Source organism: Carcharhinus amblyrhynchos, chromosome 4 (genome assembly GCF_965287045.1).
Source record: "Carcharhinus amblyrhynchos chromosome 4, sCarAmb.v2.hapA, whole genome shotgun sequence".
Classification (NCBI taxonomy): Eukaryota; Metazoa; Chordata; class Chondrichthyes; order Carcharhiniformes; family Carcharhinidae; genus Carcharhinus; species Carcharhinus amblyrhynchos.
Genome location: NC_137327.1, coordinates 43,030,794 through 43,052,379, shown reverse-complemented (window position 1 = coordinate 43,052,379; position 21,586 = coordinate 43,030,794). Strand labels below are relative to the sequence as shown.

Here is a 21,586-nt window from a genome sequence, read left to right as displayed (position 1 = left end):
AGTTTCTGATAGGGTGAACAGAAATATCAGCTTAATGCGAGATAGGATCATTCAAAAGTTTGATAGCAGCAGGGAAGAATCTGTTCTTGAGTCAGTTGGTATATGTTTTCAGACATTTGTACTTTTTTCCCAATGGAGAAAGGTGGACGAGAGTATGTCTGGGATCCGTGGGGTCCTTGGTTATGCTGGCTGTTTTCCCAAGGCAGCAGGAAGTGTTGACAGAGTTAATGGATGGGAGGCTGGTTTGTGTGATGGACTGCGCTATGCTCACAACCCTTTGCAGTTTCTTGCAGTATTGGTCAGAGCAGGAGCCATACCAAGCTGTGATACATCTAGAAAGGATGCTTTTTATGGTGCATCTGTAAAAGTTGGTGAGAGTCGTCGTGAACATGCCAAATTTTCTTAGTCTTCTGAAAAAGTAGCGGCATTGGTGGGGTTTCTTAACTATAGTGTTGGCATGCAGGGACCAGGACATGTTGTTGGTGATCTGAATGCCTAGAACCATAAAGCTCTCAACCATCTCCACTTTATCACCGTTGATATAGACAGGGGCACGTTCTCCACTACATTTCCTGAAGTCGATTACTATCTTCTTCATTTTGTTGACATTGAGGGAGAAACTATTGTCATCAGACCCTTTCACCAGATTTTCTATCTCTGTCCTGTACTCCACCTTGTCATTGTTAGAGATCCAACCCACTACAGTGGTGTCATCAGAAAACTTGAAATTGGAGTTGGAGGGGAATTTGGCCATACAATCAAAGGTGTATAAGGAGAATAGTAAGGAGCTGAGAATAGTAAGGTGTTGAGGATAATCGTGGAGGAAGTGTTGTTGCCTGTCCTTACTAATTGTGGTCTGTGGGTTAGGAAGTCTAGGATCCAGTCGCAGTTGGAGGAGCGGAGCCCCATGCCACGGAGTTTGGAGATGAGTTTTGTAGGGATAATGGTGTTGAAGGCTAAGCTGTAGTCAATAAAAGGGAGTCTGAATAAGGGTCTTTGTTATCTAAGTGTTCCAGGGTTGACTGTAGGCCTAGGAAAATGGTATCTGCTGTAGACCTGCTGGGGTGATAGGCAAACTGTAGTAGATCCAGGCAATCTGGGAGACTGGAGTTGGTTTGTGCCATGACTAACCTTTCAAGGCACTTCATAATGATGGATGTCAGAGCCACTGGATGATAGTCATTAAGGCACGCTGCTTGGCTTTTCTTTGGTACAGGGATGATGGTCATCTTCTTGAAGCAGGAAGGGACCTCAGATCAGAATAAGAATTGGTTAAAGATGTCTGTAAATACCTCTGCCAGGATCTGAGTGCATGTCTGGGTACCCCATCCGGGCCAATCGCTTTCCATGGGTTAAATTTCAGGGAGATTAATCTGACGTCTGTGATATGACCTCAGATTCCAGGTTGACTGAGGCCTACGGGGCAGATGATGTCCTCTTGTTGACCTCTTGCTCAAAACGAACATAGAATGTGTTGAGCTTATTGGGGAGGGGTGTATTGTTGCTAACAATTCTTCCCATCTCCACCTTGTGGCCTGTTACCTTGCCATAATTGGTGGGTGTTCGTGTGGCTAGCCTAGGACTCTAGCTTGGTCTGGTACTGTCTCTTGGCATCATTCATGGCTCTCCATAGGTCATATTTGAACTTCTTGTATAGGTCAGGGTTGTATACGTTGTGCTAGTCTGAGTGTTTTGAGTATAAATCCAAATTGAAGGGGTAAATCTTCCATGGTCATAGCTTTAAGTTGAATCTGGGGATGAGTTGAATCTGGGGACTTTCAATTAAACTTTTGGTTTTGTGCCACCTCACTTTTCTACATTGAATGCGGTAGACAGAGGGGAACTGGTGGATGTGGTGTTTCTCGATTTTCAGAAGGCGTTTGATAAGGTGCCGCACAAAAGGTTGCTTCAGAAGGTTGGGGGGCATGGAGTTGGGAGTAAGGTGTTAGCGTGGATAGAGGATTGGTTGTCTAATAGGAGGCAGAGAGTTGGTATCAATGGGTGCTATTCTGATTGGCGGTTGGTAACTAGTGGAGTGCCGCAGAGAACAGTGCTGGGACCTCAGCTATTTACCATTTATATAGATGATCTGGAGGAGGGGGCTGAGTGTAGGGTAACGAAATTTGCTGATGACACAAAGATGAATGGAAAAGCAAATTGTGCGGAGGGTGTGGAAAGTCTGCAGAGGGATCTAGATAGGCTGAGCGAATGGGCGAGCACCTGGCAGAGTACAATGTTAGCAAGTGTGAGGTTATCCACTTTGGTAAAAATAATAGTAGGAGGGATTACTATTTAAAGGGAGAAAAGCTGCAGAATGCTACGGTGCAGAGGGACCTGGGGGTCCTTGTGCATGAGTCGCAAAAACCCAGTCTGCAGGTGCAGCAAATAATCAAGAAGGCAAATGGGATGCTGGCCTTTATAGTGATACCGGAGTTGAGGGGGTTGAACTATGAAGAGAGGCTGAATAGACTGGGCTTGTAGTCGTTGGAGTTTAGAAGGATGAGGGGGGATCTTATTGAGACATATGATGAAGGGGGTGGATAGGGTAGAGGTTGAGCAGTTCTTCCCGCTCAGAAAGGACAGCAGGACTAGAGGGCACAGCTTCAAGGTAAGGGGGGGGACAGTTTAGAACAGAGTTGAGGAGGAACTTCTTCACTCAAAGGGTGGTGAATCTCTGGAATTCTCTGCCCGTTGAAGTGGTGGAGGCTACCTCGCTAAATATATTTAAGTCACGGGTGGATAGGTTTCTGATAGACAAGGGAATTAAGGGTTATGGGGAGAAAGCAGGAAAGTGGAACTGAGCCACTTCAGATCAGCCATGATCTTATTGAATGGCGGGGCAGGCTCGAAGGGCTAGATGGCCTACTCCTGCTCCTATTTCTTATGTTCTTATGTGGAGAGGGTAAGCATCGGGAAGGGCATTCAGCTGTAAAACCACTTTGCCTGAACCAAAAACACTCATGGTTGATATGAAACAGTGACTGCACTGTGGCCACCCCATGTGACATGGGAAAAACCAAAAGAGAGAAAAGAAAAACAGCAGTGGTTTGATAACTGATACATACTTCCCTCCAGCCTCAAAAACAGCCTGTTACAGACTGTCACAGCATCCGTCTCTGTATGTCACCAAAGTCTTTTAGTGGGTTTGCGTATATTCACATGATATATTTGGCAGCATGGATTTTTGGGAGCCCTGCAAGAGAGCTTTGCAAGCAAGTCCTGTGTACTATTTGCTTCTGTTTTTGTAGCTCTTACTGCATGCTGAGTTATTGCCTTTAGTAAACTTAATTATTTTATTATATAAAGTGGATTGCTCCCTTGGTAACACATTTGACTACCTTTCATTGTGGGTTCTACAGCTGTATGCCACAACTCCATTTTCTATCCTTTAGTAAATTTTCTATCCATGCTGCTACTGCCCTTTTTATGCCACGGGCTTTAATTTTGTGAACAAGCCTACTATGTAATACAATTTTATTAGCATTTTGAAGGCCAAATTGAGCAATTTTGCAGCATAAATTAGAAAAAAAAGGCCTTAAAAGCTCTTAATTGGCCCCGGGAGAACTCTAAACTCCTGAGACTTAAGCTGCCCAACATAAACAAAATCCAAGAAGGCATGGAGGACTATAAAAAGTAGCCATGTGACCTCAGAGGTCCATTAAACGGATAGCAAAATCTTCTATAAGTATATAAATAGGAAGAGAAGCGCTAAGGTGAATGTTGGTTCCTTGGAAGATGAAACCAGAGAGAAGTGGCAAAGATGCTATATCAGTTGCCTCAGTTTTCTTGGTGGCGGTGACTAGTATTATTCCTATAGGATCAGGCAAGGGGGTAAACTTGGAACAATCAGCACTGATAGGGAAAAGGTACCCGGCAAGCTATTGGGATTGAGGGCAGACAAGTCCCCTGGGCCTGATGGCCTATACCCTAGGATATTAAAGGGAGTGGCGGTGGAGATAGTGGATCTGTCGGTTATAATATTCCAAAGTTCCCTGGACATGGGAAAGGTTCCAATGGATTGGAAAAATGCTAATGTAACACCTTTTATTCAAAAAGGAAGGGAGGCAAAATATGGGAAATTACAGATCAGTTAATTTAACATGGGAAAGTGTTAGAATTGATTATCAAGACATTTGGAAAGTCCACCTGCAAAGTGTCATGCCCATTATCTATTCGAGTCAGCGTGGTTTTATGAAGGGTAAATCACGTTTGACTAATTTAATGGAGTTCTTCAAAGCTATGACAAGCAACAGGGATCCTGCATCTGGACTTCTGGAACATAGAACATAGAACATTACAGCGCAGAACAGGCCCTTCGGCCCACGATGTTGCGCCGACCAGTTACAAAACAATGACCCACTAACCTAAACCAATCCCTTTTCGTCCATAAACCTATCCATGGATCTCTTAAACGCCCCCAAACTAGGCGCATTTACAACTGCAGCAGGCAGGGCATTCCAATCCCTCACCACCCTCTGGGTAAAGAACCTACCCCTGACATCCGTCCTATAACTACCCCCCCTTAATTTAAAGCCATGCCCCCGCGTGCTAGATTTCTCCATCAAAGGAAGGTGCTTGATAAGCTGTCGCACAAAGGTTAATTCACAAGGTTAGATCACATTAGGGGTAATTTATTAGCTTGGATAGGTGACAGAGTCAGGATGAATGTATTTTTTTTCTGGATGGCAGGAAGTAACTTGTGGAGTTCCACATGGTTCGGTCTTTGGACCCCAACTATTTACAGTCTATATTAATGACGATTTAGGGATAGAGGGCTCTGCAGCCAAATTTGCAGATGACACGAAAAGTGGCAGAAGAGTAAGTTGCAATAAGGAAATAAGAACTTTGCAAATGGATATAGGCAAGTTAGGAAAGTCTGCCAAAATTTGACAGATGGAGTTTAACTTGGACAAGCGTGAGGTCGTGCATTTTGGTCGGGAAAAATGGGAAGGCGACTTATCATCTAAATTAAGAGAAACTTTGGGCTGCTCTGGTGCAGAGGGATCTGGCTGTTGGTATTTATAGCTAAAGGAATAGAATATAAAGGTAAGAAAGTATTACAGCTATACAAGGCATTGGTGAGACCACACCTGGAGTATTGTGCACAGTTTTGGTCCCTTTTATTTGAAGAAAGCTGTAGTGGCATTGGAGGCAGTTCAGAGGAGGTTCATTAAATTGATTCCAAAGATGAGGAGTTTGTCATATGAGGAGAGATTGAACAATTTAGGCTTCTACTCTCTGGAATTTAGAAGAATGAGGAGAGATCAAATCGAGGTATATAAGATGATAAAAGGTATGGATAAAGTAGATGTAGAGAGGATGCTTCCACTGGTGGGGCATTCTAGGACAAGAGGTCATAATCTTAGTGGTAGATGCTGGGACAGTGAATAAATTTTAAGGAGGAGTTAGACTGATTTTTAATGTGTTGAAGGGTTATGAGGAGAAGGCAGGAAACTGTGGATGAGGAGCATATCAGTCATGATCAAATGGCAGAGCGGACTTGATGGGCCGAATGGCCTAGTTCTGCTCCTATATCTTATAAGGGCAAGGGTAAAGGTATAGCAGAAAGGAAAGTCAAATTTTACCATTTCATGAGAACAACACATTCGTCCTCAATGTTATGGTAAGCACCCTCTTTCAAAATGAGCACACTTAACTTAATATGCAAAAAACTCCCACTATAAATGCTGACCAACATAATTTCGATTTGATTTATTATCGTTACATGTATTAGTATACAGTGAAAAGTATTGTTTCTTGCACGCTATACAAAGCATACCATACATAGAGGAGACTGCATAGAAAGTAATGTTACAGTCATAGCTAAGGTGCAGAAAAAGATCAACTTAATATGAAGTGGGTCCATTCAAAAGTCTGATGGTCGCAGAGAAGCTGTTTTTGAGTCGATTGGTACATGTCCTCGGATTTTTGTTATCTTTTTCTGAACAGAATATGGACATCAAGAACAAATATACACTACACAAGTTCAGGATTTGCTTTCATCTGTTGTGGATATTATAAGCAGGTTTCAATATTATATGCCATGACATAGAATCCTACAGTGCTGAAGGAGGCCATTTGGACCATTGAGCCTGCACCGACAACAATCCCACCCAGGTCCTATCACCACATACTTACCCTGCAAATCTCCCTGACACCAAGTGGCAAATGAGCATGGCCAATCCAACCTAACCCACACATCTTTGGACTGTGGGAGGAAACTGGAGCATCCAGAGGAAACCCTGCCGACACGGGAAGAATGTGCAAATTTCACATAGTCATCCAAGGCCGAAACGGAACACAGGTCTCAGCAGTTCTAACCACTGTGCTGCCCCAAACATGATGAAATTGGTACTGCACATACATGAATCATTCTTTCCTTTCTATAAAGAAAATTCATCGCACAGCCCAAAAGACCCACCATCATATGGCAACTCCGTTATTGGATTTGATGTGAAGGATGAATTTGTGCATGCATGCCACAGCCATCACAGAATAACTGCAGATGAAACAAGAGCCTTATTTAGTTTCAGAAATTTTATTGGGATTTGATAGAACATTTAGTACACATTTACAATATGCTTGGAGACAACTATGCAGGTGCTTATAAACTGATGGTAAGTCCACTGGCACACTAATTAATTAAACCCTGCATTTGATCATTCCTTTATTGTGTTACAAATGCTGTCCAATACATGAGGATAACATGAAAAAAAACGGACAGATAGGGGTCAGGCATTTCCATCCCTTTAGACTGGGAGGAGCCAAGAGCTGAGAGTACGGAGCATTTGGGAGGGTTACACCAACTGTTTAAACTGGTGCACCTCTGCGTCAGTACTGCAGCAACAAAGGTAAAGCAGTTTCGCCTGTCAGTCTACACTTCACTGCTGCCCATTGCAGCTTCAAATATTATCCAGTCAAGCTCCTGTGAGCAGGGGGTGGGGTAGTGATGGCTATTCCTGATCACATGACTCAATGGCCTCAATTTCCACGGCGAATAATAGTTTGCCATTTTTCTCAGAGACAAGCCCTGTGGGGATTGTAGCAGCTTCACATACAGCTTATTGCTGCAATTAGTGCTTGGTGGACTCTTGCCAAAGGTAACTGGTTATTTTAAAATATTTCCCTTCCAGGCACAGTGTAGCTTAGGCCTACTCTTGCTACAACTCAGTCCTCTTGATTGTGGTTTGGAGTCCTGGTAATAAACTTTATGGTTAAAAAACCCCCTGAAAGGGTTGAATTGTGATTGTACAAAGGACAAGTCTCTTAAAGGTGCATACAGTCAATGACTCTCGCTCTGCCACTTCATGGGACAATGCCAATATCCTACTTGACATGGAGGTTGAATTCCCTTCACAGAAGCTAGACAACTCTATTACAGAAAGTAATTAATACCTGTCTTTCAAATAATTAACGCTTGTTTTTATTTAATGATGATACTAATGATTTGCATTAAACTCACCCAGTATAGGTTCCAGATGGGATATTTCAATTAAGAGTGCATCAAAATAACATTGGACCCAGGCCAGTATAACTCTTCAACATGCCAATGCCATTATTAACAACTGATTCTTAACAACCATTACTGATATAGAATCCTTCAGTGCAGAAAGAGGCCATTTGGCCCATCGAGTCTGCACCAACCACAATCCCACCCAGGCGCTATCCCCATAACCCCATGCATTTACCCTAGTTAGTCTCCCTAACACTAAAAGACAATTTAGCATGGCCAACCCACCTAACCAGCACATCTTTGGAGTGTGGGAGGAAACCAGAGCACCTGGGGGAAACCCATGCAGACATGGGGAGAATGTGCAGACTCCACACAGTGACCCAAGCTGGAATTGAATCGGGTCCCTGTCACTGTGAGGCAGCAGTGCTAACCACTGTGCCGCCGTGTCATCCCTAATGCAAATTCTAAAGCATTTCAGTTTCCTCAATTACAGAACACTCCAGCGATGCAAGGCCAAAGTCCATGTTCCTATGACCAGAATAGGGAACTCATGTTGAGAGGCTATTAAATCAGGGAGCCAGTGTTTTAGTGACAATTCCTGCTATACTTCCTTCAAGCAGAATTCCCTACAAGGAACACGGTATTGCAAAATTAACCCTTTGGTGTCTTCAAAAGGGTTGATGAAAGGACAATTGTGAGAAGTGGAAGATAACATGGTGAAGTATTTCAACTTACTCTGGGTACAGTGAGTATTCTTCTTCAATGTAAACACAACACAGCAGCTTTCTTGCCATTTTATGCTCAATGCTATATTAACGCACAGGCACAATGCACAGCTCTAATCTATACACAGATTCAGAAGTGAAACTGGATCCCACCAGAAATAATCTTAGGGAAAGAATTTCCAGGCTGCTCATGGCCACCTACCAATGACACCAACTGCTGGAATTCCAACATGGCAGCACATCTGCTGTGTTCAACCAATAGGAAGTATTCAAATAATAAATAAAGACATTGGTAAGAAGAAATTCTCATCACGGACGGGAAAAGCATTTATACACAAAGCTTTGGCTTAACAACAAAGGTGGGGTGGGCAGCTCAAGCAAAATGCATAAAGACAATAAATGGAAACTCAGGAAAGAACAGAGTTAGAAGGGAAAAGGTAGAATCAGAAATAACAAGTAATAACGACATGGAAAAGGCAAATTAAACAAAGGTAAGCAAATAATATGATGATACATGAGCCTGCTTTCTGCCAGTATATGCATAAAAACACAATAAGGAGAGTGTTGTCTCTCTACTTTTTTGAAACATTCACATTTTGTTCGTATAGGAGGATATACAAGAATGTACATCCTAACACAAAGAAAATACATTGCATTAGGATGGGGGGAGAGGAATCTGTTATTGATATGGCAGCTATGAAGGTTGTACATTAAATAAATATTTCTAGGTGTAAATGAAGCCATAGAACGGCTTGTGTAGAAATGATGCCATAGCTAAAGAGTATTAAATTGCATGCCCTGATGTGGTTAATGAGTTGAAAACTCTGTAGATATTTGTGTAAGGCAGGTACCAATAGGGAAAGAAAACAAACTGTTCAGCTGTAGCAGACCAGTCTCTCCCCTGCTCCTGAGACATGTGGCCACCATATTAAAACAACATTTCAGCAAAATCTTACAGAGTTCCTGGAAGATTGGCCACAAGAAAAAACAGAGGGAGGACTGACTGCTTCGACGCATATATATATATAAAATCTTCTTAAGTTGCATATCGCTTCATAAAATTCTAATCTATTGCCTTACAGCCGGAAGTCAGTTGTCATGTTTTCATCAGTGATGGACTGTTTTTTTTTATTCGTGTCCAGGGAGGTGCTACTGGTGCTTTCTGTGTTGCTGGCGAGCTCCTCATCTCTCTTTCGCTTGTGTGTAAAGGGGTTTTCTCCCTCACACAATCTTCCGTCTGGAAGTCCTAAAGATCGCAAACACACAATAGCTGTGGACTGTTCTACTACCTTCTTTGTTTTATCCCTGAAAATGGAAAAGAAAGATAATGATGGTGGTTAAAATGAAAAACGAGTTAGTTAAAACAGATAATGTGGTACAAGACTGGGGGAGAACAGCTGGACCAGCGGCTGGTCACATCCTTACAGTTAACATATACAAGAGGAATCATAACATTTTCACCATTGCATTTTGACAGCAGGAATATTATTGGTCTGACAAACACATACTCAATGGGGAAATTAGCTTGACTGCTTTTCCCATCTATCTAGCAGTCTACATGCTTGAAATGTACATGCATAGACACCAGGCAAGGACAAAGGAAGTCTTATGGAGGGGACTGGTTTGCTGATGAATAGCTTAGACTATAGGAAACCCGGATAAATGTGTAGTGGTCCACTTTGGCAGGTCAAATGGGATGAAGGAGTATAATATCAACGGTAAGACTCTTAGCAGTGTAGAGGATCAGAAGGATCTTGGGGTCTGAGTCCATAGGACTCTTAAAGTGACCTCGCAGGTAGAGGATGTGGTTAAGAAGGTATATGGCATACTGGCCTTCATCAATCGAAGGATTGAGTTTAGGAGTTGGGAGATAATGTTGCAGTTTTATAAGACCCTAGTCAGACTTCTCTTGGAATACTGTGTTTAGTTCTGGTCGCCTCATTACAGGAAGATTGTGGAAGCTATTGAAAGAGTGCAGAGGAAATTTACAAGGATGTTGCCTGGATTGGGCGGCATGCCTTATGAGGATAGGTTGAGGGAGCTCAGTCTTTTCTCCTTAGAGAGGCAAAGGAGAAGAGGTGACCTGATAGAAGTGTATAAGATGTTGAAAGGTATAGATCGGGTGGATGCTCAGAGGCTTTTTCCAAGGGCTGGAGTGGTTGCTACGAGAGGACACAGGTTTAAGGTGCTGGGGAGTAGGTACAGAGGAGATATCAGGGGTAAGTTTTTCACTCAGAGGGTGGTGGGTGAGTGGAATCGGCTGCTGTCAGTGGTGGTGGAGGAGAAAAATTCGATAGGCTCTTTCAAGAGACTTCTGGATGAGTACATGGGACTTAATAGAATTGAGGGTTATAGGTAAGCCTAGTAGGTATGGATATCATCGGCGCAACTTGTAGACCGAACAGCTCCATGAGTCATAGAACAGGAGGGATGAAAATTGAGGAAAGATAAACAAAAGTTAAATAACAGGTCTGAGATTCATTTAAAGCCAGCTTTCTTTTTATTCATTCATGGGACATGGGCGTCGCTGGCTAACCAGCATTTATTGCCCATCCCTCGTTGCCTGAGGGCAGTTGACAGTCAACCACATTGCTGTGGCTGTGGAGTCATATGTAGGCCAGACCAAGAAAGGAAAGTACATTAATGAACCAGATGGGTTTTTACAACAATCATCAGCAGATTCTTAATTCCAGATATTTTTTATTGAATTCAAATTCTACCACCTGCCATGGCGGGATTTGAATCCGGGACCCCAGAACACTAGCTGAGTTTCTGGATTAATAGTCCAGTGATAATACCACTGAGCCATCGCCTCCCCATGGGCAAAGCAATTAATTTGAGTTAGAGAGTCATGACAGCAGATTTGATCTACCTAGTACATGTTGGCTCTCTGTAGAGTAATCCAGTCAGTGTTTATTCGTAAGGCCCTGCAAGTTCATCCCTTCAATTCAATTTCCTTTTGAAATCATTCATTGTCTTTGTCTACACCCTCGTGGGCAGTGTGTTCCACCTCATTAGAATTTGCTGCATAAAAAGTTTTTCTTTGCATTCTCCCCTTCATCTCTTGTTTAAAACCTAAACTCTGTCTCTCCTGATTATCAGCTAATGAAAATAGATTTCTCTTTTCTACATTATCCAAATCTGTCAGAATCTTGAAACCTCTAACAAATCTCCCCTCAATCTCTTTTGCTCCTCAGAGAACAGCCCCAGCTTCTCCAACCTAATCTTGTAGCTAAAATCCCTCATCCTTGGAACCATTCTGGTAAACCTCCTCTACATTCACACAAGAACCCTCACAGCTTTCCTAAAAAGTGTAATAACCTGAATGCAATACCCTCTAACTTCCCTGCTTTTGTAAGCAACACCCCCATTTATGTAGTCCAAGAACGCATATATTTACTAACTACTCTCTCACTATGTTCTGCTGCCTTCAAAAGTCCCTCCATCCCTTCACACTCTTTAGAGCTATGCTATTAAGTCTACATTGCCTCTCCCTATCCTGCTGTCAAAGTGAAGTATCACATTTCTCTATATTAAATTCCATTAGTTAACTGCCTTACTGGCCTGCGTCCTTTTTTAAAATGTGGGCATCATTGGCCAGGCCAGCATTTATTGCCCATCTCTTTTGCCCTTGAAAAGGTGGTGGTGAACTGTCTCCTTGAACTGCTGCAGTCCATGTGGATTAGGTGCACCCACAGCGCTGTTAGGGAAAGACTTCCAGGAATTTTGGCGGGTCATGATGGCACAGTGGTGAGCAATGCTGCCCCACGGTGCCAGGGACCTGGGTTCAATTCCGGCCTCGAATCACTGTGTGGAATTTGAACATTCTCCCCGTGTCTGCATGGGTTTTCTCCAGGTGCTCCAGTTTCCTCCCACAGTCCAAAGATGTGCAGGTTAGGTTGATTGGCCATGCTAAAATTGACGCTAGTGTCAGGTGAATTAGCAGAGTAAATATGTGGGGTTGCGGGAATGGGGCTTTGGTGGGATTGTCAATATAGGCATGATGGGTCAAATGGCCTTCTGCTGCACTGTAGAGATTCTAGATTTTGACCCAGCAACAGTGAAGGAATGGCAATATATTGACCCAAATCAGGATGAGTGATTTGGAGTGGAATCTCCAAATGTGGATGCTCCCAGGTATCTGTGTCCTTGTCCTTTTAGATGGTAATGGTTATTGATTTGGAAGGTGCTGGCTGACAAACCTTGGTGAGTTCTTCCAACACAGCATGCAGATGGTCCATGCTGTGCCATTGAGTATTGGCAGTGGAGGGATTCAATGTTTGTGGGAAGAGTAGCAATCAAGTGGGTTGCTTTGTCCTGGATGGTGTCAAACTTCGAGTGTTGTTGGAGCTGCATCCACCTAGGCAAGTGGAGAGTATTCCATCACACTCCTAACTTGTGCCATGTAGATGGTGGACAGATTTTGAGGGGGGCAAGGAGGCAGAGTGAGTTACTCGCTGTGGGATTCCTAGCTTTGGATCTGCTCTGATAGCCACAGTATTCATATGGCTAGTCCATTCAGTTTCAGGTCAATGCTAGCCCCTAGCATGCTGACAGTGAGGTTCAGCAACGATAATGCTATTGAAAGTCAAAAGGCTATGGTTACATCCTCTTCTGTTGGAGATGGTCATTTCCTGGCACTTGTGTGGCACAAATGTTACTTGCCACTTGTCAGCCCAAGCCTGGATATTGTCCAAGTCTTTCTGCATTTGAACGTGGACTGCTTCAGTATCTGAGGAGTCATGAATGCTGTTGAACATTGTGCAATCATCAGCAAACATCCTCACTTCTGACTTTATGACAGAGGGAAGGTCATTGATAAGCAGCTGAAGATGGTGGCACGGTGGCACAGTAGCTAGCACTACTGCCTCATAGCTCCAAGGACCCGGATTCAATTCCAACCTTGGGTGCCTGTACATGTGGAGTTTGCATGTTCTCCCTGTGTCTGTGTGGACTTTCTCTGAGTTTCCTCCCACTGTCCAATGATGGGCAGGTTAGATTGACTGGCTGTGCTAAATTACCCCGTAGTGTCAGGGATTAGCTGGGGGGGGGGGCACTACGGGGAGTTACAATAATAGGACTTTGTGGGATCATTGTCGGTGCAGGCTCATTGGGCCAAATGGCTCCCTTCTGTACTATAGAGATTCTATGTTTCTAAGATGGCTACTGGGTCTGGGACACTACCCTGAGGAACTCCTGCAGTGATATCCTGGAGCTAAGACAATTGACCTCCAAAGTTTTGCTTTTTGAAACCACAGTTGGTCAAATGTTGGTCACTTTCACCTCACATCTGGAGTTCAGCTTTTTTCCCACACATTTGGACCGAAGTTGTAATAAGGTCTGGAGCTGAGTGGCCCTGGCGAAACTCAAACTGAGTATCCGTGAGCAGGTTATTGCTGACTGAGTGCTGCTTAATAGCGCTGCTGATGACCCTTCCATCACTTTACATTGAGAGTAGACTGACGGGGCAGTAATTGGCTGGGTTGGATTTGTCCTGCTTTTTATATATAGGGCAGACCTGGGTTATTTTATACATTGCCAAGTAGATGCCAGTATTGTAGCTGTACTGGAACAGCTTTGCTGGGGGTGCAAAAAGTTCTGGAGCACAGTACTCTTGTCAGAATATTGTCAGGCCCATAGTCTTTGCAGTATCCAGTATCTGTTTCATGATATCGAATTGGCTGAACACTGACACGTGGGATGCCAGGGAACTCTCGAGGAAGCAGAGATGGATCATTCACTCGGCACTTCTGGCTGAAGATTGTTGCAAATGCTTCAGCCTTATCTTTAGCACTGATGTACTGGGTTCCTCCATCATTGAGGATGGAGATATTTGTAGAGCCTCCTTCTCCAATGAGTTAATTGTCCATCAACATTCAAGACTGGATGTGGCAGCACTGCAGAGCTTAGAACTGACCCATTAGTTATGGAATTGCTTAGGTCTGTCTATTACTTGCTGCTTATGCTGTTTGGCACACAAGTAGTCCTGTTTGGTAGCTTGTTCAGGTTGACATCTCATTTTTAGGGTTGCCCCTGGCATGCTGTGCTACACACGTCATTAAACCAGGGTTGATCCCCTGGCCTGGAGGTAATGGTGGAACGGGGATATGCCAGACTATGAGGTTACAGATTGTGTTGAATTCAATTCTGCTGCTGCTGAAAGTCCACAGTGTCTCATGGCTGCCCACTCTTGAGTTGCTAGATCTATTCCAATCTATCCCATTTAACACAGTGGTCGTGCCACACAACACAATGTAGTTTATTGGCATTATCCTCATTATTTTCCATACCTCCTAGTTTGGTATCATTGGCAATTTTAGAAATTTTACTCTATTCCTATATGAAAGTATGTATATAGATCTAAAAAAATGTGTGATCCTCATACTTTGGGGATACCATTGTCTACCATCCTCCAGTCTGAAAAACAGCCATCTACCATGACTCGCTTTATTTTATTCAATGTTTTAACCAAGCTGACACTGACCCTCCTTTTAGGTGGCATTTTGTCAAAAGCATTCCTAAAATCCACTACTCTTTCATGAATCTTCTCTATCACTTCATCAAAAAATTCAATTCAATTATTCGAATATTAGGCTGTTTCATCCTATTAAAAAACCTTATTACCTGACAAGGCCGGCATTTAGACATTTTGATTTGGATACTAAGGTATAATACAATTGCTCCAACAAAAATTTGAACGATAAAGTGATCCTAACTAAATGTTAGTTCAATCCAGCTGCGTAAATGCTGCAGTCTAGAGCAATGAAAGGAATAAGGAATGCTTTCCACAGATGTGCTGTCTGTGACCAGTTATCATTTGAGCATATGTACCCAATAAAAAAAAACTACTCTCACTCAAACAGATTACAGAAAGGGCAAAGTAATTTATTAAAGGCCTACTTTCTTAAAGCGAAAGAGCCCTTCAGCAATTAATGAACAAATAAAGACAAATGAACGAAGAGGGATCAAGCTGGGCTTTCAATAATCAGTCCCAAAAATTCAGATCAGGAACTGAGCGCACGTCACATCAGAACTCAGAAGGACAAAGGGATTTTTGTTTTGAGTTTTTTTTTTAAGAAATATGTTAATCATTTGCTTGGTGTTCAGTCAGTTGCTGCTACCTGACTATAAATAGTCACACTTTACCCTTGTACATTGTACCAGGTGAGAAAGACCGAGGAAGCCTGCCAACATTAGCGACCAGTCACTCAGCTCAGTTCAAGGGCAGTTAGGGATGGGCAATAAATGCAGGCCTAACCAGTGACACCCACATCCCCGTTTAAAAGATGAACTGGCTGGACAGAATCAGGGTCAAACAAATTCTCACCTGCTCGGTCCAGCTGGAAAACAACCAGTTTACTCTTTCCAAACTTGTACTGTTTCCTTTCCCAGCCCAATGCCTTGGTTCAGTCCCTTGAAACATTACATTCCTCAGCTGGCGAGGGAGGTGGGTGAGCAGCCAGGTCCTGTGGCCACTAGTGTTCTGTACTTGACTGTTACTGCGAGGTGTCAATTGCATCATTCCACCCAGCGGGGAAGCATCGGAGTTTATCCCTCATTAAAAAGCCCAGGTAGCAGTCAGCAGTGTGGCAACATGCAGCAAAGCTGTGCCATGTGGTTCTGTGGCACTGCACAGTGACACAACAACTGGACAATTTTAATGACAGAGTTAAGACACACAAGATTGGGTTCAAACACAATGATTTAATTTGAAGATTAAGCAAAGGTTTGAGAAAAAAAAAGCATGATTTCTCATTCCAAAAGAAAGAAGTCCTGATAAGTTTATAAATTGACTTCACATTTATAACTCTGCGTTTCAGAGTTTGCCTCGTTTAAATATTCATTTGTGGGACATGGGATCCCTGGCTGGGCTGCATTTATTGTCCAAACCTAGTTGCCCTTGAAGGGCAATTGAGTTGCTGTGGCTCTGGATTCATATGTAGGCCAGTAAGGATGGCAGATTTCCTTCCCTAGAGGACATTAGTGAACCAGATGGGTTTTTATGACAATCGATAATGATTTCATGGCCATGAGTAAATTCTTAATTCCAGATTTTTTTTTATATTGAATTCCAATTCCACTAGCTTTCATAGCGGGATTCAAATCCGGGTCCCCAGAACATTAATTGAGATTCTGGATTAATAGTCTAGTGATAATACCATTAGGCCATTATCTCCCCATAAACAGATACAAGATCTTATTCCCTTTTCTATCATGAGGCTCCCAAATCAGCAAACAATGCAGCAAAGGATAACTGAATAATTATCTGAAGAGATTTACAGGACTCTGTGGAAAAGGCAGGGGATTGAAACTAGTTGGGTTGCTGTCACTGAGGACCAGTATGGATGTGAAGGGTCAATTAGCCTCTTTCTGTGCTGTAACCATTCGATGATTCTGTATAGACAGCCCAGCCAACATCTTGTACAAATTTATCGTTCATCTTGTGCTTTATTTATTTTTCTGTAAAACTGGAAATGTTCTTCATATATCAAGATGAAGAGCACAAATTTGGTTGCAGCAGCACTGCTGGAGGTGACGCTATGGCTTGGGCCAGCTGCACCACTGGCTGCTTCTGCCATGGCCCACACGGTGAGCCAACCTGTGAAAGGCATTACGCGGGAGTTCCCAGCATGCTATCCTGACGTCACACTATTGGCTGCCCAACTTCCTAATACACACCATGCAGGCTCGCCAAATAAATATGCACGTCATTCCACATGGCTGAATCTACAAAGGGCAGGAGCAAGATAGTACCCGCACTAATGCTATTTAAAAGATCAGACATCCAACATGCAGGTGAATTAATCCGCAGCTGTTTAAAAAAAAAGTCCTTAAAAAGTAATGTGGAGTATTTTTGGAGATGTTGGGCGAATTCCTGAATTTGGCAGAGGGCATTGCTGCATCCCCACAGATAGAATCATAGAATTCCTACAGGAGGACATTTAACCCCTCGTGTCTGCACTGACTCCCTGAAAGAGCATCTTACCCTGGCCCAGCTCCCGACCCTATCCCAATAACCCTGACCTACACATCTTTAGGCACTAAGGGTCAATTTAGCACGGCTGATCCACCTAACCTGCACACCTTTGGAGTGTGAGAGGAAGCTGGAGCACCCAGAGGAAACACACACAGACACAGGAAGAACGTGCAGACTCCACACAGACAGTAACCCAGGCTGGGAATTGAACCCGTGTCCCTGGCATTGTGAGGCAGCGGTGCTAACCACTGTGCCACCGTGCGGTGTTCTCTGCCTGTGACCTTGCCCTCCGATGAGCTGGCAAATGAACCAACTTTTCTCTCTGCCCTGTTTGAAACTCACGAATACCAAATGACTCACTACAAGCTGATCCCAACCCTATAGTGCCTTTTATGGTATGTGCAGCCTCAATATCTGACTGGGAGGCTCCGGACGTCAGATCAACCAGGCCTTTTTATCGGTGCAGTACTGTAGCTTGTTCTCTTCCTTCTGGAGTTCCTGTGGCTGGGCAGCAGTTCTTGGGTGTCTGAAAACAGCACACGAGAAGTTTGGTGTGAAGAAAGGGCTCGAGGTGAAAGCAATAGGTCCACAATCACACCATTAGCAGCGGCCTCACCGTGTCAGAGAACAGGATGAGGTGAGCTGGCCATTGTGACTTGACAGGGAAGAGGGACATGCCATCAACCCTCAATATTCTCAGCAACGCTGGATGGCACACAAACTCCATCGCAGCTGGCTCTAAAGTTCAAAGAAACTCCTCCATCCGCTAAGGGGATAGAGGTCTCCTCCCCCAAAATCCATGCTCTCTCCTATTATGTGCTAATGTGTCCTGCGAGTGACATGACAAAACATCAGTGTTTACTTGGCACTGTGTTTGGCTGCCATTGCTGAATAACTGGGGGGACATGGGCCTGAGACTGGCAGCATTGATGGGTAGTGAGGGTGTGAGGGAGTGCATCTGGGAGAGCGTCTGGATGTGAGGAGTGAGTGTCAGGGAATGCTGATGGTGCACCGAGCAGAGTGAGGGGCTGATAATCCAGTGGATAATTGGTGCAGTTGCATTCACTGACCTTGACCACTCATGGGAGGTGACTACACTTTTTGTGGCACTGTTCCCAGGCCCTCAGGTCCAACTCTTCCTGGCCAGTTGTTCCTATTCTATTCAGAGGGTGATCCCCGAGTGCTTCCCACAGAAATATGGAGTCTCTCCTCCTGTCCATCTTCATCACTAAGGCCTCCAGTGCCACATACATCCTTCTGGAAACCCTCTTAGATCTAGTGTTCCATCTTAGAATCCCTACAGTGCGGAAGAAGGCCATTTGGCCCATTGAGTCATCGAACCTCCGACAGAGCACCGTATCCTGGCCCTATCACTGTAACCCCACATATTTACCCTGCTAATCTCCCTACCCTACACATCTTGGGTACACTAAAGGGCAATTTGGCATGGCCAATCCACCTAACCCGCACATCTTTGCACAATATAGGAGGAATCGGAGGAAACCCATGCAAACACAGGGAGAACGCGCAAGCTCCACAGTCACCCAAGGCTGGAATTAAACCTTGGTGCTGTGAGGCAGCTATGCTAAACACTGTGCCACCACGCCGCCTAGTCTTCCATGGTTCAAATTATAGCATTATTATTCAGTGCATCTTTCCTTTAAGAGGGACAGGCAGCCTTTTAAGAGCAGAAGGCAGATTGCACCACATGCTATTAGCACAATGCTGCTCGTACCCCTGCCAGGCACAGAGGGCAGCTGGCAGACGCTTGGCGCTACGCTATAAATATGATAATTAGATGGCAGTACCAACGGAACCAGCTCAGGCAAGTCACAAACTGTTACCCCTGCATTTGAATAACAGGGAAGCCACGTTTTTATTCCAAACTTTTTCTTCAGTTACATTGATGGCATCTATTTGACGAAAGCTAATAATTGCATTCCCGAGCGTAAACACTAAAACCTTTAAGTACACATTATCAGGATAGTCTGTTGTCTGGCTGTTACATCTTTAATCTCCTCAACATTTGATTCAGTAGCTCACGAGTCAAAATTCCCGAGCTCTGATGTTTGAGACAGGATTTATTGTCCAACACGGTAGGAATGACAGCCCCCTACTGTTCAACATCAGGAGATGCTTTCACAAAATATTTGGCCAAAGGTTTTCTAATCTTTCCATGGGCGGTTAGGATGAAGTCTAGCAGCTGGAGAGCACAGGTTTCTAGGAGTTGCTTTCAAAGCAATCACGTAAAACCTGGAAGGGAAGGAAGGGGTTTAGAGACGTTTTTTTAGAAGCCTAAATTATTCTTCAAATATTCAGCATTATTTGAAGATGCTGAATCTTTTCAGTATCTAGTTCAGTTGAACTGGATGATTTAACAGTTTCAAACAGGCTACCACCACAGCAGATGAGCTATTACTGACCATTTTTCTTGGGTTGTGTGTGAATAAGGTTCTTTTTAAAGTTATTTTTCCCCTTCCCCATTGGCCTATGCAAAACCAGAGCCAAGGCAAACAATCTGCTTGAAGACTCAAGTTAGTGTTGCTCTGAATGAACTGGTAGGACATGTGTGATAGGAGGTCAGAAGTGATTTGATCACCAATATTTCTGTGGGAATGCACTTGGCCTCTGGCCAGCTCATCTTCTCCCTTCCTCTCAGTTTTTAATTCCCAAAAGGCATTGATGTTGGGGGGGAGGTACAGTTCCACGGGTGCCAGGTACAATCCTGTAACCTAAATGGAAATTACTTATGCCTGAGCCTAGATACTGAGTGTCAGCACGCCAACTGATCTTGACTGAGGCAGCAGGGTGGACACACATAACGGCTACCCAAGAATGGAATCCTTGATCAATGTTGTCCTCAACAGCAACAAGGCCAATTGGTGCATCCCTATCTTAAAACACAGCAGCATCTCTGTCCTCATACAGTCCAAAGGTTTGCATGTTTGGTTGATTGGCCATGGTAAATTGCTCATAGTGTCAGGGGAACTAGCAGAATATGGGGATTAAGCCTATGTGAGATTGTGGTTGGTGCAGACTCGATGGGCTGAATGGCCTCTTTCTGCACTGTAGGGATTCTATGATTACAGGGAATCTCTGATCAGTCCAGCTGGCTACACAATGTTAACACACCAAATTGCTGCAGAGAGAGACAGTGATGCAACCAAAACTGGGAAGACTGCCACTCCATGCTGTTATACACCTGCCTCAAACCATTATTCCAATGACCCCCCCCCCCCACCCCCCTCCATACCAATTCTAATCTGTACAAATGCATTCCGAGTTCAACAACTCCAATCGTTTGAGATTAGAAACCTACAAACGAACGGGTTATGGGTGCAGGGACTACTTTGTAGAGAGGAAGTCTCCGAGTTACTGAGAAGGCAGTTGACTAGATAGAAAAATAAAAGTTCAACAGCCACTCTTGACCATGCTGCCAAGCAAAGCTACGCCAACTGCTGCCCCATTGTTTCACAGGAGAAAAGTAAGACATCAACTCAGAATTCACTTGCATGGACTACAAAGGGATGTGAAAGAAGCCCAGTTCATCATGCAAACCAGCCTCCCATCCACTGACTGTTTACACTTTCTACTACCTCAGAAAAGCAGCCAGCATAACTGAGGAGCCCATGCACCCTGGACATTCTCTCTTCCATCAGAAAAAAAATACAAAATTCTGAGATCACTCAAGAACAGCTCCTTCCCTGCTGCCATCAGACTTTTGAATGGACCTACCTTGCACTAAGTTGATCTTTTTCTACATCCTAGCTATGACTGTAACCCTGATTTCTGCACTGTCTCCTTTCCTTCTCTATGAACGGTATGCTCTGTCTGTATAGTGCACAAGAAACAATACTTCTCACTGTATACTAATTCACGTGACAATAATAAATCAAATCAAATCAACTTGATGATGCATTAGGTTCACTGTTGGCCTGTTACCCTTGAATCTGTTTCAGACAGATGAAATGAAAGGTTCCATCTGCTGATAGTAAGGGTCCTACGTGAAGTGAATTTATTAGTCTCTCTGGGAAGGGCATTGCCAGTGAGGTCAACATTTCTTGCCAGTTCTTTAATTGTCCTCGAGAAAGTGGTGACAAACGGCCTTCTTGAACCACTGCATTCCACAGCCACAGTGCTGTAAGGAACTTGCAAGGTTTTGACAAGACAACAGTGAAGGAATGGCAATACAGTTTCAACCAGGATGGTGAATGACTCAGAAACTTGCAGGTGATGGTAGTTTGAAGTATCTGCTGTCCTTGTCCTTCTAGATGGTAGAAGTTGTGGGTCTGGAAGCTACTGTCAAAAGGGCTTTGTTGAGTTGGTTCAGTTCATCCTGTAGATGGTACAGAGTGCTGCCCCTGTGCATTATTGTTGAATGGAGTACATGTTCAAGTTGATCGAAGGGATGCCAGTTAAGCAAGCTGCTTT

General features: G+C 43.8%; 1 protein-coding gene across 6 annotated transcripts in view; it reads right to left on the bottom strand.

Annotated features, from left to right (window-relative positions):
- Nucleotides 1-5,765: 5,765 nt before the first annotated feature.
- dus2 (dihydrouridine synthase 2) overlaps nucleotides 5,766-21,586 on the bottom strand; it is a 107,795-nt gene continuing 91,974 nt past the window's right edge. For 5 of the 6 annotated variants that reach the window (XM_080187030.1, XM_080187033.1, XM_080187028.1 and 2 more), the window contains one exon: nucleotides 5,766-9,483. In XM_080187030.1, the coding sequence (XP_080043156.1) occupies nucleotides 9,255-9,483 (229 nt within the window). In that variant the 3' untranslated portion in view covers nucleotides 5,766-9,254. Of the gene's footprint in view, nucleotides 9,484-17,293; nucleotides 17,682-21,586 lie in introns of those variants that run through there. The other variant, XM_080187032.1, reaches the window with a different exon arrangement.